This window comes from Bos taurus, chromosome 13, assembly GCF_002263795.3.
Source record: "Bos taurus isolate L1 Dominette 01449 registration number 42190680 breed Hereford chromosome 13, ARS-UCD2.0, whole genome shotgun sequence".
Classification (NCBI taxonomy): domain Eukaryota; kingdom Metazoa; phylum Chordata; class Mammalia; order Artiodactyla; family Bovidae; genus Bos; species Bos taurus.
In genome coordinates this window covers 18,700,639-18,722,833 of record NC_037340.1, presented here as the reverse complement: position 1 = coordinate 18,722,833, position 22,195 = coordinate 18,700,639, and the positions used below count along the sequence as shown (strand labels likewise).

Genomic DNA, 22,195 nt, shown 5'->3' with positions numbered 1-22,195 from the left:
GTCGTGTCTGACTTTTCGCAACCCCATGGACTGCAACCCACCAGGCTCCTCCATCCATGGGATTTTCCAGGCAAGAGTACTGGAGTGGAGTGCCAATGAAACAGACAAATCCTCTTCTCCTGGAGTCAAGAAAAGCACAAGACACCACAGGACTGCACTGCGAGTCTGTGCGATCAGGAAAGACCATGGGAAAAACTGTGACTTCGAGCAGAGTCCTGAGAGATAAGTCGAGGTGAGGCAGGTGAGCAGCGAGGACAGAGAAAGCTTCACCACACTTGTGGGGAAGCAGGGAGCTTAGGGCCCTGAAGGTCTGAGACCCATCCAAGAAACTCAAGCAAGGGAACTTGTTACAGGGTAAAAAAGACAGACACCAGACAGTTCTTGCAAACTTTACCAAAACTTACTGATGTTAAGTTCAGTTCAGTTCAGTTCAGTTGCGTCCGACTCTTTGCGACCCCATGAACCGCAGCACGCCAGGCCTCCCTGTCCATCACCAACTCCGAGATTTCACTCAAACTCATGTCCATCGAGTTGGTGATGCCATCCAGCCATCTCATTCTCTGTTGTCCCCTTCTCCTCCTGCCCTCAATCTTTCTAGCATCAGGGTCTTTTCCAATGAGTCAGCTCTTCGCATCAGGTGGCCAAAGTACTGGAGTTTCAGCTTCAGCATCAGTCCTTCCAATGAACACCCAGGACTGATCTCCTTCAGGATGGACTGGTTGCACCTCCTCGCAGTCCAAGGGACTCTCAAGAGTCTTCTCCAACACCACAGTTCAAAATTCTTCAGTGCTCAGCTTTCTTTATAGTCCAACTCTCACATCCATACATGACCACTGGAAAAACCATAGCCTTGACTAGGGGGACCTTTGTTGACAAAGTGATGTCTCTGCTTTTTAATATGCAGTCTACGTTGGTCATAACTTTCCTTCCAAGGAGTAACCGTCTTTTAATTTCGTGGCTACAGTCACCATCTGCAGTGATTTTGGAGCCCAGAAAAATAAAGTCAGCCACTGTTCCCCATCTATTTGCCATGAAGTGATATTACTGATGTATTTAAAAACATTGGGAAGCCATGGAACGTTTTCAGGCACTGGGGTGAAAGGATGAGATGTGGGGGTTACAACAATCACTCCTGCTATTGCAGAACAGACTGCAGGGCTGCCCTACAGAGGACGAGGAGAGAACAGCCAAGACGGGCCCAGGAGCTCTGCTTTCCTGACAACAGAGCACTAACAGCAAAATCTTGAGCATGCAGGTTTTTGTTTATTTATTATTTAAATGCATGCTCAACTAACAGAGGCACTATTAACCACATGCAAGAAATGGAAAATTCTTGAATACAATAAAGTAAACAATAAACTAACGTTAAGTTCTAGCATTCTGTTTCCCTATGTCCCCAGTCATGACCCCACTGCAGAGACCACCAGCAACACCATCCTTGGGAACTCAAAGGCAGGTCGTGAAGTCACAGGACCTGGTGAGGCTGTGAGAGCTGGGGATAGCACCACCCTTGGTGACAGTTACAACAGGCCTCTCCAGACTCCAGCATCCCTGGCCAAGGCCACAGTCTCCTAGAGTGCCCACCAGAGACGGCACAGGGATCTAGAGCCATCCTCTGGGCACTCACTTTCACCAGGGGCACAGATAGCACCAAATTCACTAACTGAGAGGCCATTTCTTCTTCACAACTTGAACAATAACAACAACAACAAAAAAAAAAAACCACGAAAACACTGGTTGCCGATCATGATACAAACACCCTGGATTCCTTTTGAGGGACTCCCTGCAAACACCAGCATGCTGGCAGCTCTGTGTTCTGGCATCTACTGACAGCCAAGGAGAACATCCACCAATGCTTCTGACACCGGCCAAGGATGACCTCATCACACTCATGGTCACAGTGCCCAGGGAAACATGACAGAGTCCTTTCTTTTTTTTCCCAGCTGTGCCTCACAGCTTGCAGGATCTCAGTTCCCCAATCAGGGACTGAACCTGGGTCCTGGCAGTGAAAGCACGTAGTCCTAACCACTGGACCACCAGGAAACTCATACCACCAGTCTTTCAGTTACCATAAAACTTCACCACCCAAATCAAGGAAACCTGGAATTGGCATGAACAACCTCTGCTGACTAGTACCACTAGAAAGACTCACTCTCAAATAATCAAATCATCAGACTTTGAGGCACCACTTTGAAAACTGAAATTAGACCAGGATGCTCTTAATTTTAACTCACTTTTAGGCTTAGCGAAATAAAACCAATGTACCCACACAGCAGTCTCTGAATACCTTTCCCTATTAAAAGGACAAGGCTGCTTCAGGAAGTGACTGATTGCAGATGTGGGGCAGAAAATATATAAGATGAACATGGAACACATTTCATGGCAGAAAGTGAGGATGCTGCCATGAAGGGCTCTCAGGACCCAGTTTAGAGAGGTCACATCACTACAAACATGGATGATCTGAACAATAACAGAACAGACAGAAACAAGAACTATACTAGAGCTTATGAGTTCCTGCAACTTTTTTAAAGAGGGAAAGAGGAAAAAATGAAACCAGAAGAATGCCAGCCAAAAAAAAACCATGTTATTGTGAAAACTAATACAGAGACAGAATTAGGTATCTGGTCTGTTCTTCTTAGATATAGGGTATCTCAGAGTAACAAACCAGTTGACAAAAAGATTAACTTTATAGAAATACTGTGGCCAATAAGTGAAAGAATTGGAATGTCAACATGCTGCAAACATTAAAAAATAGTAATGGATCTAGGCAAAAATTACCAATGCTGCTAATATCACAAAATGAGAACCAAGAACCAGGCTGTATGTGTCTCCAGAGTAAACCATACAATAGCACCCAGAGACACTGTTGTCAGAGAATCAAATCAGAAACACATCAAGACACTGCATCTAATAACTACCAGGTTACAAGAAGTACAGGGTACATGAGGATACAGCAGATGCCACAGGGATGTTGCTGTTCATTGTTGTTCAGTCACGCAGTTGGGTCCGAATCTTTTCAACCCCATGGACTGAAGGACAGCAGGCTTCCCTGTCCATCACCATCTTCCAGAGCATGGTCAAACTCATGTGCATTGAGTCCATGATGGCATCCAACCATCTCATCCTCTGTCGTCCCCTTCTCCTCCCGCCTTCAATCTTTCCTGGCACCAGGGTCTTTTCTAATGATGGGTTTGGCAGAAGAAAACCACAGGAAAAAACAGTCCAAGGAATAAATTGCAGTGTGTGTGTGTGTGTGTGTGTGTGTGTGTGTATACACAAATACTCATACCCATGTATAGATACATGCAGACACCCAAACAGAAAAAGGAACTCACAGACCAAAAGAAACATATCAATCAGATGTTGTGTCTGGATTTTCCCAAGATGCCGATTTAAACAAGCCAAATAGAAAAACTAAATTTACAAAATAGAGTAATTTTAATACTAATATTACATTACATACATTAAGAAAGTATTATATAAGGTTATATATTTAAAGTTTTACTTTTTAGAAATAAACACAGTACTGAAATATTTTCAGAAGAAATGATATAAGATCTAGAACTTACTTTGAAATAACGCTATTTGGGGGAGTACAGATGAAACAAGACTGGCCACCAACTGATAATTGTTAGAACTGAGAGTGGAGCATGGCATTTCCTTATAGTATTCTCTTTAATCATGTATGTGCTTGAAATTTTCTATGATGAAAAATTGAACAGAAGACAAGTGACCTTGCAATATTGAAAATTATAAAGATAAGTGAAAATAAGCAATGTAATGATACTGAGTAATAGTCTTTTTTTCTTAATTAGGATTAAAATTTTTAAAAAACTATGCAAAGTTGCCTATTCATCATGACACTTTCTTTAATATTTTGTGTACTACAACTGAATGAATCTCCTCCGAACAGACTGTGCAGACTTAATGCATTTATTCAGAAGAGGCTCGGTTTCCCCAAAAAGATTTGCTAAGTCAAGCCTCTTAAAATGCTGCTTCTCACAAATTACAGGGCTGAGCAGCAGCAAGAAGTCTAACAACATGATGAGTGGGTGCAGGTGTGGCCCCTGAGCCCCATGGCTCAGCTGTGCCTTGGTTTTGGAAAGGTAAGGAACAAGTGCTACTGTCGTCTGATTTCTCCCATTTTTCAGAAAGATGAAGCACATTTGATCAAAATCAAGGTACAGATATAAAGCAGTTGCATTTTCCCATCACACACCTAGTAGATCTTTTCAAGCAGCAATGGAGTGACAGTAAGTAATGGTAGAGAAGTGAAAAATATTCTTACATTATTTTGATGTCTTAAAGTTTATTATGAGAAAATGCTCAAAAATGTAATAGTTACCAATATAGTTAGCAGATGAGTAGACAGGAAAAAAAAAATCAAAATTTTCAAATATGAGTAGCATAAAAACTTAAAGCTTGGAACCCATAGAAATTGAAAGCAAATTATAAAAACCAGTCACAAGTAGATAGAGAGTCTTCACTGTTTATTATCTTCATCTGATTAATAACTTCCTCAAAAGTCTGATGTGTACTTATTTCAAGGGCAGAGTTTATGAGAGTAAATGAAGAAAAAAATCTAGACAGACATTTCATTTATTTAGAAATGTAACATATTCATCATACAGAAAAAAAAAACTGTCCCATTAGTCTTATGACAAATATCTTCACGTTATGTAATATTCTTTAATATTGCTATGGACATTTGAAGTTAAAAAGCCCATATTAAAATTCAGTTTTCTGTCCGTCAAAAAGGGCAATACTTGTGAAAATACAAAAACAAAGACAAAGAATCACTGCAAATCACACATACACACACACCTTCTCCAGACATGTTTAGTACACCACGGACATGACAGTACTGACTCTTGCATATGAAAGTAGATTCCACAACCAACATTTGTGTTACCCATGATAGTGAAGCATCATTTGCTGTAAATAAGTAAATAGGAACCAAGGTCTACAATAGCCAAGCTCCAGAGAATAAAACTGTGCCACTAGCAGTTACTCTATTTGTAGCTCAAAGTGTTTTTCCCCCTAAGTATATACTCTGTCTTTAAAATTGGTAAGGTACAATAACCACAACTACGAAACCATCTATAGCTAAACCAAACTTCTCCTCTAAACAATTAAGTCTTATAGTAAGATGTATCACAAATGCAGTGATTCAGTATGTCTTGATAACAAAGGAAGCGAACGAAGATGGATGATGTAACCACCAAACAGAGAGGGGTCATTTTAGATGCGTTTTCAGTAGAATTTTTTTCTAATTAAGGGTCTCAATTTTCTACACTAACAGAGGATTGCGTCAAGCATATCCAATTGAGGATATAAATGCAGAAAACTGAAAGTGTTAGTCACTCAGTCACGTCTGACTCTTTGCAACCCCTGGGCTGTAGCCTGCCAGGCTCCCTTGTCCATGGAATTCTCCAGGCAAGAATACTGAAGTGAGTTGCCATTCCCTTCTCCGGAGGATCTCCCCCACTCAGGAATCAAACCCGAGTCTCATGCATTGCAGGCAGATTCTTTACCAACTGAGCCACCAGTGAAGCCCCTGGTGACTGTTTGCAAAGTTTTCATATAAATTTACAGTCTTTGAGAATGTAGGAATATTGAAATATATATAAAATAGTGTTCAGTTGCAAATGTTATCAAACATTTCTTCAGTGTAAAAAAAAATAATCCTATTAAAGGAATGTTAGCACCCTTGTAAATAAAATTAAGAGATCAAATACACATTTGAACTTGGATCAGTTGAAATTTTATGTTCAAAGTTATGAAGAGTCTTTTATCACATTTCATTATGTAGCAACTGAACTGCCAGAGAGGTACATAAGCAGTTACAAAATAAAGCAGCATATCAGGAAACCCAGAAACAGGAAAGAGCGCTGTGTTTTAGAAAACATTTCTTTCTTTTAAAAAAATTTAGTAAATGCCTAACAATCGGCTTCTTTACAAGCAAACAAATGAAGATGCGGTAACACAAAATAAAAGGTCTTTAGATGAATGAGCCCATGAAGGCTTATTAGAAGTGGTCTTCAGTCACTTCAACACCTCTGTTCAAAGCAGAATTATTAGAAACTCCTAGGAGAGCCCACGGAGAAGGCAATGGCACCCCACTCCAGTACTCTTGCCTGGAAAATCCCATGGATGGAGGACCCTGGAAGGCTGCAGTCCTTGGGGTCGCTGAGGGTCGGACATGACTGAGCGACTTCCCTTTCACTTTTCACTTTCATGCATTGGAGAAGGAAATGGCAACCCACTCCAGTGTTCTTGCCTGGAGAGTCCCAGGGACGGGGGAGCCTGGTGGGCTGCCGTCTATGGGGTTGCACAGAGTCGGACACGACTGAAGTGACTTAGCAGTAGCAGGAGAGCTCAAGAATGTGAACTGGAGGTTCAGGAGGTGAGGTGATATGGAGGTTCAAGAATGGAGGTGAGGTGATATGGAGGTTCAAGAATGAAAATTACATCTAATACTCACAAGTTCCATCAATTTATGTAATCATCCTAACAGCCATGCAGATCTTAGTTCCTTAACCAGGGATTGAACCTGTGCCTTCAGCAGTGGAAGCATGGACTCCTAACCACTGGACCACCAGGGACGTCCCTGTGACTCATCACTGACCTTGCTTCTGCCTCCCATTCCCGACTTCCTGACTCTGGTTACAAAAAGAACAGTTATTATCCAGCATTAGTAGATAACCCTACACTACTTATGCAAACTGATCATCAGCTGGTTTTTGTTGTTCTAAATCATAAATCTTTAGGCTGTAACATCTCTGCCAAGCAAGAGAATATTCTTTTCCAATGCATTAACACAAATTCTGTATTTGAAATAAATACTTCTCAAGCTGATCTAAATAACAAATTAACCAGTAGATCAGCTATGGCACAAATTGACATTTTAGTCAAATGTGATGATGGGTTGACTAATCTAGCAGTAGTCTGAAATGCCCTTTGGCTCCTGCTCTTTCCATATTACGATTAGCCCTAGATGGATCCAGCTGCAATCTTCCATCTTTGAACACATGAATTATTTCTATAAATGATTATTTTCCTGAAGGTACATGCTACTCCTATACTCCTTCCTCATATAACCTCACAAAGTATCAGCTGTATATGTGTGTGTATGTATTGGATGGGCCCAAAAAGTTCATTAGAGTTTTTCCAAAGATTGTATGGAAAAACCCAACGAACATTTTGGCCAACCTTAACCATACAAACACTTATTACTAAGGTACCACTACAAAGACAAGAAAACGACGCTTATATAACACTGTCAAAACAGAACTGCAGCCCAGGCAAAAAGCTGTCATTGCTGTATTTACCCTTGACTCTGTAAGAAAGAGCTGAAGTGCAAGGAATACCACAGAAAGTGGTGGAAGAAAGCTGAACGAAAATAAGGCTTTGACCTCAAAAAAAGCAAGGTTTGATCCATATGGAAAGAATAAGTTCTCCACTTGCACAATTTGTAAAAGTTCTGTACACCAGCCGGGTTCTCATTATTGCCAGGGCTGTGCCTACAAAAAGGGCATCTGCGCTATGTGTGGGAAAAAGGTTTTGGATACCAAAAACTACAAGCAAACGTCTGTTTAGATGTATTGAAATTTCTGGTTTTCTGTATGATTTTACTTTTTGCTTTGAATTTTCAAGGCATAACTTAGATGTTCAAGTTACAAGATAACATGTCTTAAGTAAACCAGGGAAGCAGACTGGTATTCTTTCTTTTGCTGTCAAGAAGTTCAGAGCAATGAAACTAGTTTTCTGCCTCAAGCTTTTCTTTACAAACATCTTATGTAACTGGAGTAAGTAACAAATCTAACAAAAATATTTTCCTGGTTCTGTATGCACTTTTTAATTTATCATTACTCATATAATTTTTATTCTTTTTCCCTCTACATTATAGATAGCGCAAAAGTAAGAAGGAAGTTATTGATATATGGCTTTGAATTTGGCATTCAGACTTGTAATCCTTCCCTCATTCCCTGTTGGTTGTATAGTTTTAGGATCAGCAGTTCCTTAATTAATGGCAGCATCATAGGGCATTTAAATATCTGAGCCCATTATTGTTAAATAGTTCCTTAAATAAATTAGCCCAGACCCAAATTAAACAAAAGTTGTTTTTATGTTATTTTTTATTCATTTGTGAAGCCAAAGTGCCAATACCTTTCATATGAGAACAGGAACTCAGGGGACAACCCACATATGTCCAAAAAAATACACTGGATTTCAGAAAAACACATATCACCTTGAATTCAGGCCATCATGAAAGCCAGAAGAACACTGTGCACCCATAATGATGTATAGTGAATGAATCACCATTCTTCGGGAAAGTGCTTTGAAGCAGACACCAAGCATTTTTTTAACCTCCTCTTCTTTTCCCTCCCCCACCAAAAATAAATAGACAAAGCAAAAAAAAAAAAAAAAAAAGAGAGCTGAAAAAGAAAATACCGAGATTGCTTAATCTTCAGAACAGGTAGAAAACATAGGTGATGTAGAAAAATGTAGAGATAGAAAGCTTTCTACAAATTTTAGAGAGAACACAAATGGAAAGGCATTCCACAAAGGAACAAGCAGGGTGACAGTATCTGAGAATAAGCCAGGTCCATGGTCTGGATCATTTTTGAGAGGAAGAGAGGGAAACAGGAGGGTTTGGTAAATGGATGCACAGTCCCCCTTTTGCTGTTATGAAAATTCTGGATTCATTTAAGTCCTGTCAAATGCCAACAGGAGGGAACTACGTAACAGAAGCATCAACTTTAAGCCACAGAGAGTGCTGGATAGATATGATCTCGTTGTGAGAAGGGGCTGTCCTCTCTATGTGTGTCTGGGACCATAAGCACTCACGCCACTATGCCCACACAATACAGCGCCCAGGCTCTTTGTTAAGGAGAAGGATCATTTGCTGAAATGTAGGCAATGAAGCGGTAAATAATTATTACATTAACTTAAATGTCAATATAAATAAATTTGTAAATGCAAAATAATTTAATTAATTCATACAGTGATTTAGACATGTTAGTTTTTCTTCAAAACATGGCCACCACAGAGATCACTAGCTTTCCATTCCAGGGAAAAGACAGAAGGGATGACAACCTCAGGGGTGCCTTTAAAAATCACCCTGCCTCTGGGTCCCTCCCCATTTGGGACTCACACAAGGATTCTGAGAGATGCAGTCGGTCTCTAGCTGCAGACAAGAGCAAACAGGATGAGGAACACAAGGCCGTTTCTGACATTAAAAGCAATGAAAGGATAAATAAGCAAACACAGTTTCAAGAAGAGCTATACAAGAGATCTATATCAAGTGCAACAAGAAGAGAAGAAAAGATGTTATCTGCCAGGCTTTCATGCTGACAAAATAATCCACATATGGGTCTCTCTGCGACATCCGCTAATAGAAAAAAGAATCTAGATACCTGGTTAGAATGGAGGATGAAAATGAAAAAGAAAGCTTGTTTACAATCCAATTGTGTCTGCTCAAACATTTTCATACAATTATTTTCTCTCTGTAATGCACTTCTTATTGCGATGTGAAAATGGGCTTTCTTGCTTCGATTTAAATTGTACTTTCTTAACGTATTCATAGCTATATCACTTTTACCAATTTTCAAGTGTCAGTAACTGTTTCTGTACCTGATAAACACTGGGCACATAGGGTATATTCCCATACAAAGACAAGAGTACAAGGCAAGACTTTAGGGTCAAATAAAATAGACTAGCCAAGGACGGAAAGAAGTGAAGAATACAGAGGTGACTGACCATGGGGAAATCTGGGGCTTGGGGTTAGGGGGAGGTGGGAAATCTGTAAAACTGTTCTTCCCTAGATTTCAGCTGGTGTGACAGACACAGAGACTCCATCCACAGGTGTCCAGTTCTCTAAGGTTTAGGGTTTGGAGACCACACACAGGTGGTGCTGTGAACCCTGCAGGAAACCTTTTCTCTGACCAACGATCGCCTGCTAACTACAGTCCAAAGTCCATCTGACCACCCGAGGCAGAGAGTTTCTAAAACATACTCCTCCTCCCCATGGTCCACAGTCATCATTATTAAGAGTGAAATATTGTACACATGTGATGTGTGGAGGGTTTTTTTTTTAATTAAGTACTTCACAGAAATGCAGTTAAGCAATGTAGTAAACAAGTGGTTATTCTGCTGAAAGATAATTGGGAAATACTGGAGTCAGACAGGAAGTGCAACAGTGCTCTGACTGCAAGTCTGGTATCTCGAAATGTCACACAGGGACCTTGGTGTACAGTAAGTATCCATGCATTTTCAGCAATAACTCCACTTGTGTTGAACGTGAAGACGTGCACTATGGTTGCCCTGTCAGCACAGCCTGTGTTAGTTCACTCCGCTGAGCCTCAGATGCCTGATGGTAAAGTAGGGGAGAGGACCTGGTGGTTTCCCAAGGGACTGCCCCCCACTACAAGGATATGGAAACCTGTCCCAGAGTCCTTTTTACAGTACACTGACAGCCTCTGTGGGGAGAAGCCATCCATATGCCTAGACTGTCATGTGCTGCATGGAAGGAAAGGATTCTTGGGTTAAAGAAGCAGATATAAATGACACAGTTTGCTGAAAAGACTACATTGTTTCTTTGTCAAGTGTTAAGCTCCAACTTAAAGACCACAGACAAAATGCTTCAGCCCAAGGAGGCAAGGATGGCTTACATTTTATCAGCATTTTAAAACCTAACATTTCTTGTGTTCTGGTGTGGGGGAAACATATATTGGCCTTTTTTTCTTTTTTAAATGGATGAACCGTATGAAAAGGCAAGTTTAAAAATAATTTTGCAACCAAAATCACCATATGTTGATGTCTGGTTACTTCACTGGAAAATCGACGGATGAAATAAACATATTTGCCACACCAGATACCAACCGAAAAAGCTTTCTTTATGGTATTGAAATGCTGTCTCTGGAACAAGCATCTTGGTCTGCAGACAGTACGCCTGCTGCTGAACTGCTGTCGCCTGACAGCCCGTCTTATCTGCCAAATTGCTCATTAGGCCTGGCAATTTTCACCTGCGCCTCCAGTTTATACTCCAGCAGGGAATAAACATCAGTCTGCCTGCACCATCCTAGGTAGTGAGCTTCCAACACCCCCCCAGTAACGCGGCCCCCACCCACCAGGAACTCTCCAAACATACTCACCTTAGGTACACACCATTATTTTTAAAATGTCAATTCGGCTTCCAGCTCTTAGAAGCTGGCTTAGTTTAAATGAAGCAAAAAACACACAAAAAAGAGATGATATGCAAAATAAGCCATATATTACAATGCGAAATGGGCTGACCAATAATTATTTAATTATTCATGCCAAAAAAGAACATAAACAATGTGAATGGAGTGAAGAACGTTCGTATTGGGGAGTATTTCTGAGCGCACAGGTGACAGCAGAGCAGGCGGAGGAGCCCTCTCCCAATTGGACATGACCCATTCACCTTGGTTTTAAGTCTGAAAGGAGAGTGCTCGAATTTACAAATAAACAATAGAGGTACCGTGGCAACCAGAACAAAGAGGCAGTGAGCGTACTCCAGGCTCTCCGCCTTTGCTGCTTCCACTGATGCCTGCCAGTGAGCACTCTGACATCCAAAGGCGGACTGATACACAAAAAATAGATACAAAAGAGGTACTTTGTGGGCAAAAAGCACCAAAGATATGAAACAAAATGTCTGAAACCCCATAGAACAACTTCTGATGGAATACTGTTTTCCATTTTGCAGAAGTAAAATATTCACCACCAACCCTGCAATTAGCTAGAAAATTACAATAATTACAGCAATTTTGTATCCCATCTCCAATCCAATTAATAGATATATGACCTTGTCAACATGTAATAATCAGATTGCATCTACAACAAAACTGGATGAGTTTTGTAGGCTGAACAGAACTTGCACAGTAAGAAGGTAATTATTTGAAATACTGAGAATGCCGTTTGTATGCCATGCTCCACTTCACAAGTTAAAAGGAAATACAATAGGAATATTATTTCTATTTTCAATATATATTTAAATTAAATCTGGAAAATAGTATTCTAATACCAGTTAAGAGGATAGATCTCTAAACCAAAGATCTTAGATCTCCTAGCAAGAGAAAACCAATCTGTATATTCTTGAGTAAGAAAAAAATTTAGAGCTCAAGAAAGACGCAGGGGCGCTAACTTCATAACACGAGCTTGTATAGCAATTGTTGATGTCTCTATAAGTTCTAAAAGCCAGGGAGCTAGTAAAATCTTACCAACTAGTTACAGAGCACCATGTCAGAAACATTTTGCCAGAAATGGTAAAAATTCACTATAAAATTAAAATAGCTCAGAAAAGTTAAAATGTTAAAAGACAATCTAATCACATACTTTCTTTCTCAGAACTTCTACAGCAATTTTATTTCTAGGACTTTTTCCATCACTAGGGCAAATGCCACTGCCAAGGTATCTTGAATCTTTAGTCTGGCTCTTCCAAAGGAAATACTAAATCAGCATTCTGGGGTGAAAAGGAATCGTGCCAGCATTCTAAAGCTAGACTACCCTCAGAATGCCTGGCCCTATAAACAGCCTTTAGAAAAAAAAAATTTTTTTTTTTTTTTTTTTAAAGGAAAAAAACATCATAGAGTGAGAAAAATAAGAATTGGTCTCAATGATCTGCTCCAGAAATTGTGCCCCTGAGCACAGTAAGTCTCTCTAAATCTGGATTTGTGAACATTAAAAACAGAAGAAGCTAAGTATCTATGACAGAACTGTGAGGCTAGGAGAACACAGTTCCAATTTCACTCTATATGAGAGTACTCCACCCTACCCCACCCAAGAAAGGCAATATGTTCTATCCAGGAAGACACATGCTCTATACTTGGGCTCTGTAACTCCTCAAACCTTTAAAACATCCAGAACTGGGTCTGCACTCAAGACATGTCATTATCACCATCCCCTTTCTACAATTTCCCATTACTCTAGTGTTCATCATGTGTCAGACACTATCAAGAGTTCAAGCATCTCATTTACTCTTCACGGTCCCAGGAGAGTTATCCCGAGATGAAGGAACTGAAGCCGAGCGAGGCCACTCGCTTGATGTGGTTTTGCCTTACTTTTTCTGAACCATGAATACTCTAAACCATGTTCTAGAAAGGAGTGTCTGCAGAGTAAGCTCATGTCAAAAGTGTAAAGTACAGTAGACTCTCAAACTTATCAAAAGTCTGTTTTTTTTTTTAAAAAAAAAAAGAACAGGTTACCAGCATCTGGTTATCATTAAATCAAAGTATACCTATCTATGACTGAAGGATGCAGAAACCTGCCAAGAGATGCCAGAACAACAGTTTGAAGTGTCTGCTGTCAAATCATTACCTTCCTCATTTACCACTCCTTAAAATGGCTCTATTGGTCTGAAAACCTCCGGATTTCTTCACTGTGGCAGAGGAGATCCACTGCCCAGGGCTCACAGCACTTCTGGAGGCCCAAATGTCTTGATATTTTTTAATCAGAAGAGGAAAAGTAAACTTTGGGAGAAAAATAAAACATTTTCATTTTTTTCCTCACATCACAAGACAATAATACTTGTAGAGTTTTCTTAGCTTCCATCAGTTCTTTATAGAAAAAAAGAGATGAGTGAATTAATTTGTAGAAAAACCATCACTTTATTTCTTCAAGATAAGTATTGAGGCTTATTTATCTGAAATCCTGTATTAACTATGCCTCTAAGTCCAGCTGATTATTGCATGACTGAACAGATCTCTACATATTGTTAGTTTCTTTCCTTTCATACCTGAAAATGAGGAAGATCACTGAACATAAACTCCTTGATAGCAAAGACTTACTAACTCAACCCTAGACTCTGATCGCCTAGCACAAAGCCTGGCCAGCACTGACTGACCCTTGTTTTATTTCTGAATGAATAGTATTAATACTATAGAAAATGACTCATATGTATTGAGTAACTTGTACATAGTCACCAAACCTTGTATTTAGTATATGTTTAACATGCATTTACCCAATGCCTGCCAAGGACATAAAATCTAAATAACCTTAGCAAATAAAAGTCAGGGCTTTTTGTTCTTAAAATTTGTGTATTTTCCCACTGGTGGCTACAAGACAACATATATGCTTCAAATATAGCTTCCTTTTCTCAATAAAAACAAGGTAAAAGAGATGTTTGGGGTTGAAAACAGCATTAAAATTTTAACACACAGAGCCAGCCAAATGTGGGTGGTGGTGGTATAGAAATTTTGTTGAATCAGTGAAGTCAAAAGATACAAACGGATGGGCAGCAAGCCATTCCAATTCTTCCTAACTTAAAGATAGGACTGGCCTTTCTTCCAGCACATATCTAAATTTAAGGTGTATCCTACTATATAAAACACATGAATAAAAAAACTACAATAACACAACAAAAAACTCTGTACTTCATTATATATATTGGTGTAATTACTCACATAAAGACACTGCTTTCCAAACATCAGGCACCTATGAATATTTTCACTATTATTTAATTAAAATTTTCTTTAAATTGAAACTAGGCAATCCATTTTTTAAACACATTTGCTCCAAGCAGAAAATCATTGAAGCATGGACTTTTAAGTCAGTATATAATAAAAGAAAATGACCTATGCACACCCTACATATTACTTCACATGTGTACACATGGTACACATCATGTCACATTTTGGATCATCAGATGTGTTAACTATTAAATTGATGTTCTTTCCTTATTCTCCATAGACAGACAGAAATATGGAGATATTATATAGTAATATAATAATACATATGTATACATATTAATATATGTGTGTGTGTATGTATATATCTTCAAGGGACAGTGGGAGCAGAAATAGTTTATAAATATCTAGAAGCAAATTACCAAGATGCTGTGGACTGCTACCAATACAGAAAGTGGGGACAAAGATACATTTTGCAAGAAAAAACTGCATATTTTCAAAATTATCTAACTATATTCTATATATTACTTTTATATATCATTCCAAATCTCTATGTGAAGATCCACTGAAGACTACCAATAATATCACACAAGATTAAATTTTCTACTTGAAAACTTAAATGTTTCTAAATTAGATGTGCCTAAAAGATAAGTGATTTCTAACATAAATTTCTTGAAATAGGCCTTCTTTCTCTTACCAACTGCTCAATGATAAGATTATACAATTACAAACACTAAATAGTATATTCAGCAGACATTCTTCACATTTGTGAGTAAAAGAAGTGAAGGAATGGCAGGAGTGGCTACAGAATTCTTCAAGCTAGTGTCCTGGAACCTGGGCACTCTGCATCCTAGGATTTCTACTCTAAACTCACTAAGTCCGATATTTTCTTTCTTTGAGATGGTATCTCATAGCAGCTCTTCCAGATCCCTGAAGATAACGCAGACCCCCTCCAGATAAAGATCAAGAAACGATTATAACCAAGTTGACTGTCAATCAAACATGCTCTGCTTTGTTTCAATGGAAGGCTTTTGATTACTTCCATTTGTTCTAGCATTCAGACAAAATACATAGGAAGAAAAATTCAAGTAATATAACTTTATATTATCCTTATTGATCTTTAGTGAGCTATTAAAAGTTTACCAGTCCAAAGTAATCTAAGCTCAATCCAAAAATGTAAAGAATCTTACTTATCTCTCTTGCAAAAGACATTTGCCCAGATTCTAAACTTAATCAATTTTAAACAGATAATGAATTCCATTCACAGGAGCATGCCTGAATAACAAAAGTTGGCATCCCTGTAAATGAAGATGAAATATGCACTTACTCGCACGGAGGACTGAAGGGGTGACCTCGATCTCACTTGTTGCTTGGTAAGGCTGGAAGGCTGAGACATTGCTGGTGCCAAGCTCACTGCCGAATATCTCTGGGCTCTGGGTGCCCGTGGAGCTGGCACTGGTGCCATCACCTCCATGATGTGGGTCTTGCTCATCAAACACAGCTACCAGCTAGAAATGACAGGTGAATTTGCAGTTATATACAAAGGCATTTAAAAGGACAACCCCAAACTTACACCATCTTTGGTGTAAATAGTGAGATTTACACACCCGGGAATGTTACATTTTAGGAAGAGGAACTTTAGAGAAATAGGCTTGCCCTGGGTTTTGAAACTTTTACGTTTCTAAGTTGTACATTTCATATCCAAAATTCTACAGGTGGAAAATAATACAACGGTTTTGTGTCACAGAATGCTAAAGGGGATAGAGTGGATTTAAATCTTTTCGTAGATAGTATATCAAGCGGAAAAGAAAGTGCAAATACCTATATATAAATACACATACATATATACGACATGTAGTATACACAGCATAGGGTAATAAGGGGCCCTTCATGTGGGAAAAGGGGATATGAACTGTCATAAAGCATCTGCTCATGGTGCATAAGAAACACGGGAAGGATAAAAGAAACTAATGAGGCTGGTAGCCTAATGAGGGAACAAGGCTGAAAGAAAGAGAATGGGAGCAGGTAATGAAGATAATGGGGTGGTGACACTTTCCTGAACATATTTTTCTGTAACTCTGACTCTTAGAGCCATCATAGTAATTAAAATATTTAAAACAAATAAATAATTGAAATCAACCAAGAGGCAAGGTGAGGGTCTGGAGGCCGGATAATCTAAAATGGAACACAATCAAATAAACCTGATACAAATGAAAAACACAACCACACAGAAAAGGGTGGGGAAGAAAAGAACTAAGTAACTCTGTAAAATTATTTTCACTGTTTAAAGTACATCTAAAGGAAAAAGGACAGGAACAGAAACATTGTATTCAATTAGTAAGCTTGTTTCCCATAAGCATATGGTTTAGAAATTCATGTTACTCCTACCATTACTACTACTATTACTATTCCTTCTCCTCCTCCCCCTACTACACACACACCTCAAGAATGAATGAAAAAGAAAAATATTTTGGATAATGAGAGCCAAAGTTCTTACAAAGTTCAGAAACAGAAGTGACAAAAAAAGGAAATTAACTGTAGTATTCGATTTGAATTGGAGGCATCGAAATGAACTCAAGGTTTTCATAAGTAGGTAGGGAGGCAGGCAAGATGGGTGTGAATCCATGTGTGGTGTGCAGACCACACATGTGTCCTAGTTCTGTCCACTGAGAGATCCTTAAAGCAATGACATTGCTTCAATGTCAAGTTACTGACTCAAGAACCAATGGATACAAATGACCAAATCTTGGTTTCTAATACCATTTTCCAGTAAAGGAACTAGAAGTCCGCAGAAAAACAGTTAACTCCAGGGGCAGGGTAAGAAAAATACATGATGAGCCTGAAACACCTTATGATGCTAGAGAGAACATTTAAGGGAATCAGGGGCCAACCTGAAGGAGCTCTGAATCACCAAAGCCATCTGGGACACTTGTAAACAGATAATGATAGCATTAGATTATAACTCAAGAGAAAACTAAACCTCCTTGAGTCCATAATGACATAATCAAATAATCAAAGAAATAAATGATGGAGAATGGACAGCTCTTCCTTACTGGAGCATCCAAATTAGTAAACATGGAAAAAATAGAGAGAACTCATCACTAGGCAATCTCCACAGTCAGAACTGTTGCAGGCAAGATGTACCAGTGGATGCTAACATTAATTGTAAGAATATGATCAGAGGTGGGCATATCTCAGAGTATCTCCCCATAAGATGCTTTTTAATTAAAAAGAGAAAATAGTATCTTGCAGGACAGAAACTTGGCAGACAGCATTTAGCTAAGTAATAAGACATATTGACAGCATGTACTCTGTGAAAAATACACCAAGAAGTATATGACGTTACTTCCATGGTACTCCTGCCCAAAACACATAACTTTGCTCTAATCATGAGGAAACAACAGACAAATCCAAACTAAGGAACATTCCATAAAATAACTCCTGTTCTTTAAAAATATCAAGACTAGGAAAGTAAAGGGCTGACCAAATCATGCACCTTGGAGGAGACTGGGGAGAAATACAAACTGCATGCAGTATGAGGTCTTTGCCTGGATCCTGGACTAGAAAACGGGCATTAGTAGAAAAGAGGCAATCAGATGAGAGCTATAGATTAGTGGTATGTACTAGCTAACAGTGGTATGTACAGTACTGTTCGTTTCCTTACTTTGATAACGATACTGTGGTTATGTCAGATGTTAACGTTAGGGATAGGTGAAGAGTACATGAAAACACTCTGTACTATTTTTGTAACTTTTCTGAAAATTGAAAACTTTCATAATACAGTATTACCAAGTACTGTATAAATTCTATTCAACTCACTCTATTTCTTCTTACAACTAGAGAGTGGCAGCGCTTCTTCAAAATCTCAAAGAAGACAAAAGTTCCATGGCACAGAACACCTGGCCGTTCACCCTCCAACCTCATGCCTAGAAAACTCAGCTTAGCGTTCCAAGGAAAGAAGAGACAGGGCCACACCCCAAAAGAACCAAGCCTTCAGCTTCCAACCCAAGCCTTTTCAACTCCTTTTAGCTAACAGACTGAAAGAATTCACAGATGGTGAAAAGTATTTATAATTACAGTTTTAATTAATTCTATTTACATCCATCAATTGATAAGACAAAGAAGAAAACCACCATAAGGTCATCGAGATATGTAGACAAACAGGAAGCTCAGAATCCTGCTGTGGCATCTTATATAATTAGCTGATTAAACAATCTGAAGGAAGGCTAAGTGTAAGAAGAAATTAAAGTCGGATGAGGAGTTGGGCCACTCAACCTTATAATAAGCAACATCAGTGGGAAAAGAAATCCTTAGCAATTGTAAAAAATGGAAAAGTATTTGTATGTATACACTAGTTTTCACAAACGGTATATATATGTATACATTATCAACCTGTTTATCTCACAAGCATCTCCTCTGATTAAAAATAGACATTCTACAGATCAGGGTCAGCAAACATTTTTCTAAAAATGTACAGAGACTAAATATTTTTGGAGCTGTGCAAGTCATATAGTCTCTGTCACAACATTCTACTTTGCATTCTATCATGAAAATAGCCATTCACAAAACATAAATAAATGACAGTGACTGTGTTTAAATAAAATTTTATTTACAAAGCAGATAATGAACCAAACTTAACCCATGGGCCATAGTTTGATGATTCTGCACTAGATTGCTCATCCCTCTCATAACATCCAATTTAAAAATTTCCGTGTGGGAAATAAAACTAAAAGTCAAGGTTCCTTGGTAACCCTGCTAAGCTACGAATATTCATTTCAAGCTCTTCATCGGGATTTTGAATTTCTGTACTTGATTTTAATTTCATCAGACTTCTTACAAGGTGTGTGGCTTCATATGCATTTTGAAGATATTAAGTTTTGACATTTTGGCGCTTAATTGGAAGCAAATGAAATTCAAGTTTTGTTATTAACTTTTCACAATGATGTGTTCTCCTAAGAATAAAGTCCTTTCTGCAAACGGAAAATGGAGATTGAAAATTACAGAGAACAAGTCCTTAAATGCCACACATGATGGAAGAACTTACACACGTATATTAGTTTCAATAATTATCTCCAGCATTTTTAGAAAACACAAGTATTATAAAATCTGGACTGTGTCATGAACAAATGCTGTTTGAATTTCAGTGGCAGAATCACAGTTGGTGATTTGCAATATGCCAAAAACATACAATTCTACAGCTCTCTTTTAAACCGAAATTTAAATGCCAGGTGCAGATATAAAGTAATTTTGTGTTAAATTGGGAAGGATATATAATTTTAGAAAATCTACTCTACAAGAATACACAGTAGCACAGCAAAAGAAAACAAGACCTTCACAGAAACATCACATATTAAAAAACTCTATCGTGCCCTTCAAAAAATAAAGGAAACGTCTTGCTCTTCAATTTGTGAAACATGACTCAAACCCATATTTTAACAGATGGAACCTTCACTGCTGCCCATGAAGTAGACTGTTTTTGAAAGTTCATTTTTAATTTTGACAGTTATTATTTCATCACTCTTGTGATCCATTCACCCAAAAAGTATCCACAAGAAAAGAGAGAATTTAGGATAACAGCCATGACGAAAGTGAAAGTGACGGATGCTCAGTCATGTCCGACTCTGCGACCCTGTGGACTGTAGCCCAACGGGCTTCTCTGTCCCTGGAAACACCTAAGATGACCCACCTATAAATAAAACTCCGAACTTGGCCACATATTTCCACCTCCCTTGGAACAAGTCATTTCAGCTGCCTGAGACACCAGAACCTTACAGCAGAAAACCCATGTCATAAACATTGCATGCAAATGCATATGTAAACCACTTGAGGATCGAGGGTGGCCTCTTTTATGAATAAAAAACTGCATGGAGCAAAGTGGATAAGGACATAGAACCCACAATCAGAGAGAACTACAATCAAAACCAGCTCTAACCTTACTTCGTGGATGGGTGTTGGCCCAATCCACTGGCCTCTCTGCCATCCCTAAGCCTTACGTCTCCTCATCTCAAAAGAGGATGGTGGTGAGGTTGGCAGAATAATGCTCATGACTGCCCACCCACGTCCTCAGAATCTGTGGGTACTGCCCTTCCACAGCGAAAGGGACTTGAAGATGTGATTCAGATTAAGGACCTTCAAACAGGGAGACTGTCCAGTGGGCCCCATCTAATCACACAAGTCTGGATAAATGGAGACTGTTTCCCAGCTGTGGTCAGAGAAGAAACGTGACAATGGTTAGACACATGGTACACTGCTGCCTTTACGGAAGGTGGGGGTCTCCGGAAGGCAAGGGGATGAATTGTCCCCTCGGGCCTCCAGGAAAGAATGGATTTTACCTATGTCAGACCCCTACCCTACAAAATTATAAGTTTAAAAATGTGCAATGCAGCTGGAGAGCCTGTGTGCCACAACCAGAGAGTCTGAGCGCCACAGTGAAGATTCCACATGCCACAACCAAGACTCAATGCAGCCCAATAAATACTATTCAAAAATGATGACAGATATTAATAAATGTGTGGTATTTCAAACCACTGGTCTGTGGGAATTAGCTGTGGCAACAACAGGAAACTACTCGAAGCCCTGGCCTCTCCTCCTGGACTTGGGACACATAAGAAAGAAGGCACATCAGCTTCCAGAACATAAGCACACCCTCACTGTTACCTAAAATTAAAGCGATATCGTGGTGGTTGATGAACACAGACTTCTGGGATTTTGAGGATGAGTTCCAAGAGTAACTGGAAGCTGAGGCAAAGTTCTTTGACACCAGTAATAAGAGGGAAAAACAACAGGAAAACGAAAGGAGAAGGCTTGTTGGAAAAATTCAGCATCGTAATAACCACAGAGTGAAGTTCTTCTGCAGATGCCCTGCAACCTGCCTCAACCCCTCACAGAAACATGGAGCAGCTTTTTACATTTTGTTTCAGGGAAAAGAAAACTGAGACTCAAAAAGATTCATATGACTAGAGTTTAGCTGGAAGTATACAATGAATCTGAAATTGGAAGTTCAAATCTAACTTCCCACCTCGCTGCCCTGGAGCATCTAAAAAATCAACAGCACGGCCTGCGCGGAATCTCCAGGCTATGAGCACCTGCAAGTCTTGGAATTGAATTCTGTTCATTCAGGATAAACCACAGGTAATACCCCACCTTACCAAGTTCACATTATTTTGATACCACTACATAAAAGTTTCTGAACATACTTGAGGTAATTGCGCTAAAGATATTGTCACTCAGTTTTAATCAGACAAGCCTTTTATTTATTTGGGAGTTGGGGATGGCATGTGGGATCCTAGCTCCCTGACCCAGGGATCAAACCCATGCCCCCTGCATTGGAAGCACAGAGTCTTAATCACTGGAGTCCCAGGGAAGTCCCAGATTTTTTTTTTTTTTTTTTTAAAGAATCAAAAGATCTTGTGGATTCTATCTTTATACAGGAAATGGCAGGGGACTTAAGTAGCTGTCCAAGTGAAGTCACCAAGACTCTGGGCCTGGGCTCCACACACCCTCTAAAGCTGTTTTACTGCCCTAGCCTTAAAGTAACCCAACTGTCTCTGTTGATTTCTTCATGTACAGTCTGCATATATCCAGAAAAAGTTAATTATTATGGGTCTCATGAATGTCTTTAGCATGTTCAACATTAATGTATTGAATTGTTTGACTTTGAAATAAAGACCTATAACTCTTTAGAAAGGCATCATATTTCTGGCCCTGGAGAAGGTCCAACGCATATGGAAAAATACTAAAAATGACAAGGAACTTGAAGATGCCTTCAA

General features: G+C 39.1%; 1 protein-coding gene across 19 annotated transcripts in view; it reads right to left on the bottom strand.

Moving 5' to 3' along the window:
• The window catches only part of PARD3 (par-3 family cell polarity regulator), a 597,553-nt gene that overhangs the window by 360,494 nt on the left and 214,864 nt on the right, over positions 1-22,195 (bottom strand). For all 19 annotated transcript variants that reach the window (XM_059892900.1, XM_010811174.3, XM_010811183.4 and 16 more), the window contains exon 3: positions 15,754-15,934. In XM_059892900.1, the coding sequence (XP_059748883.1) occupies positions 15,754-15,934 (181 nt within the window). The remainder of the gene's footprint in view (positions 1-15,753; positions 15,935-22,195) is intronic.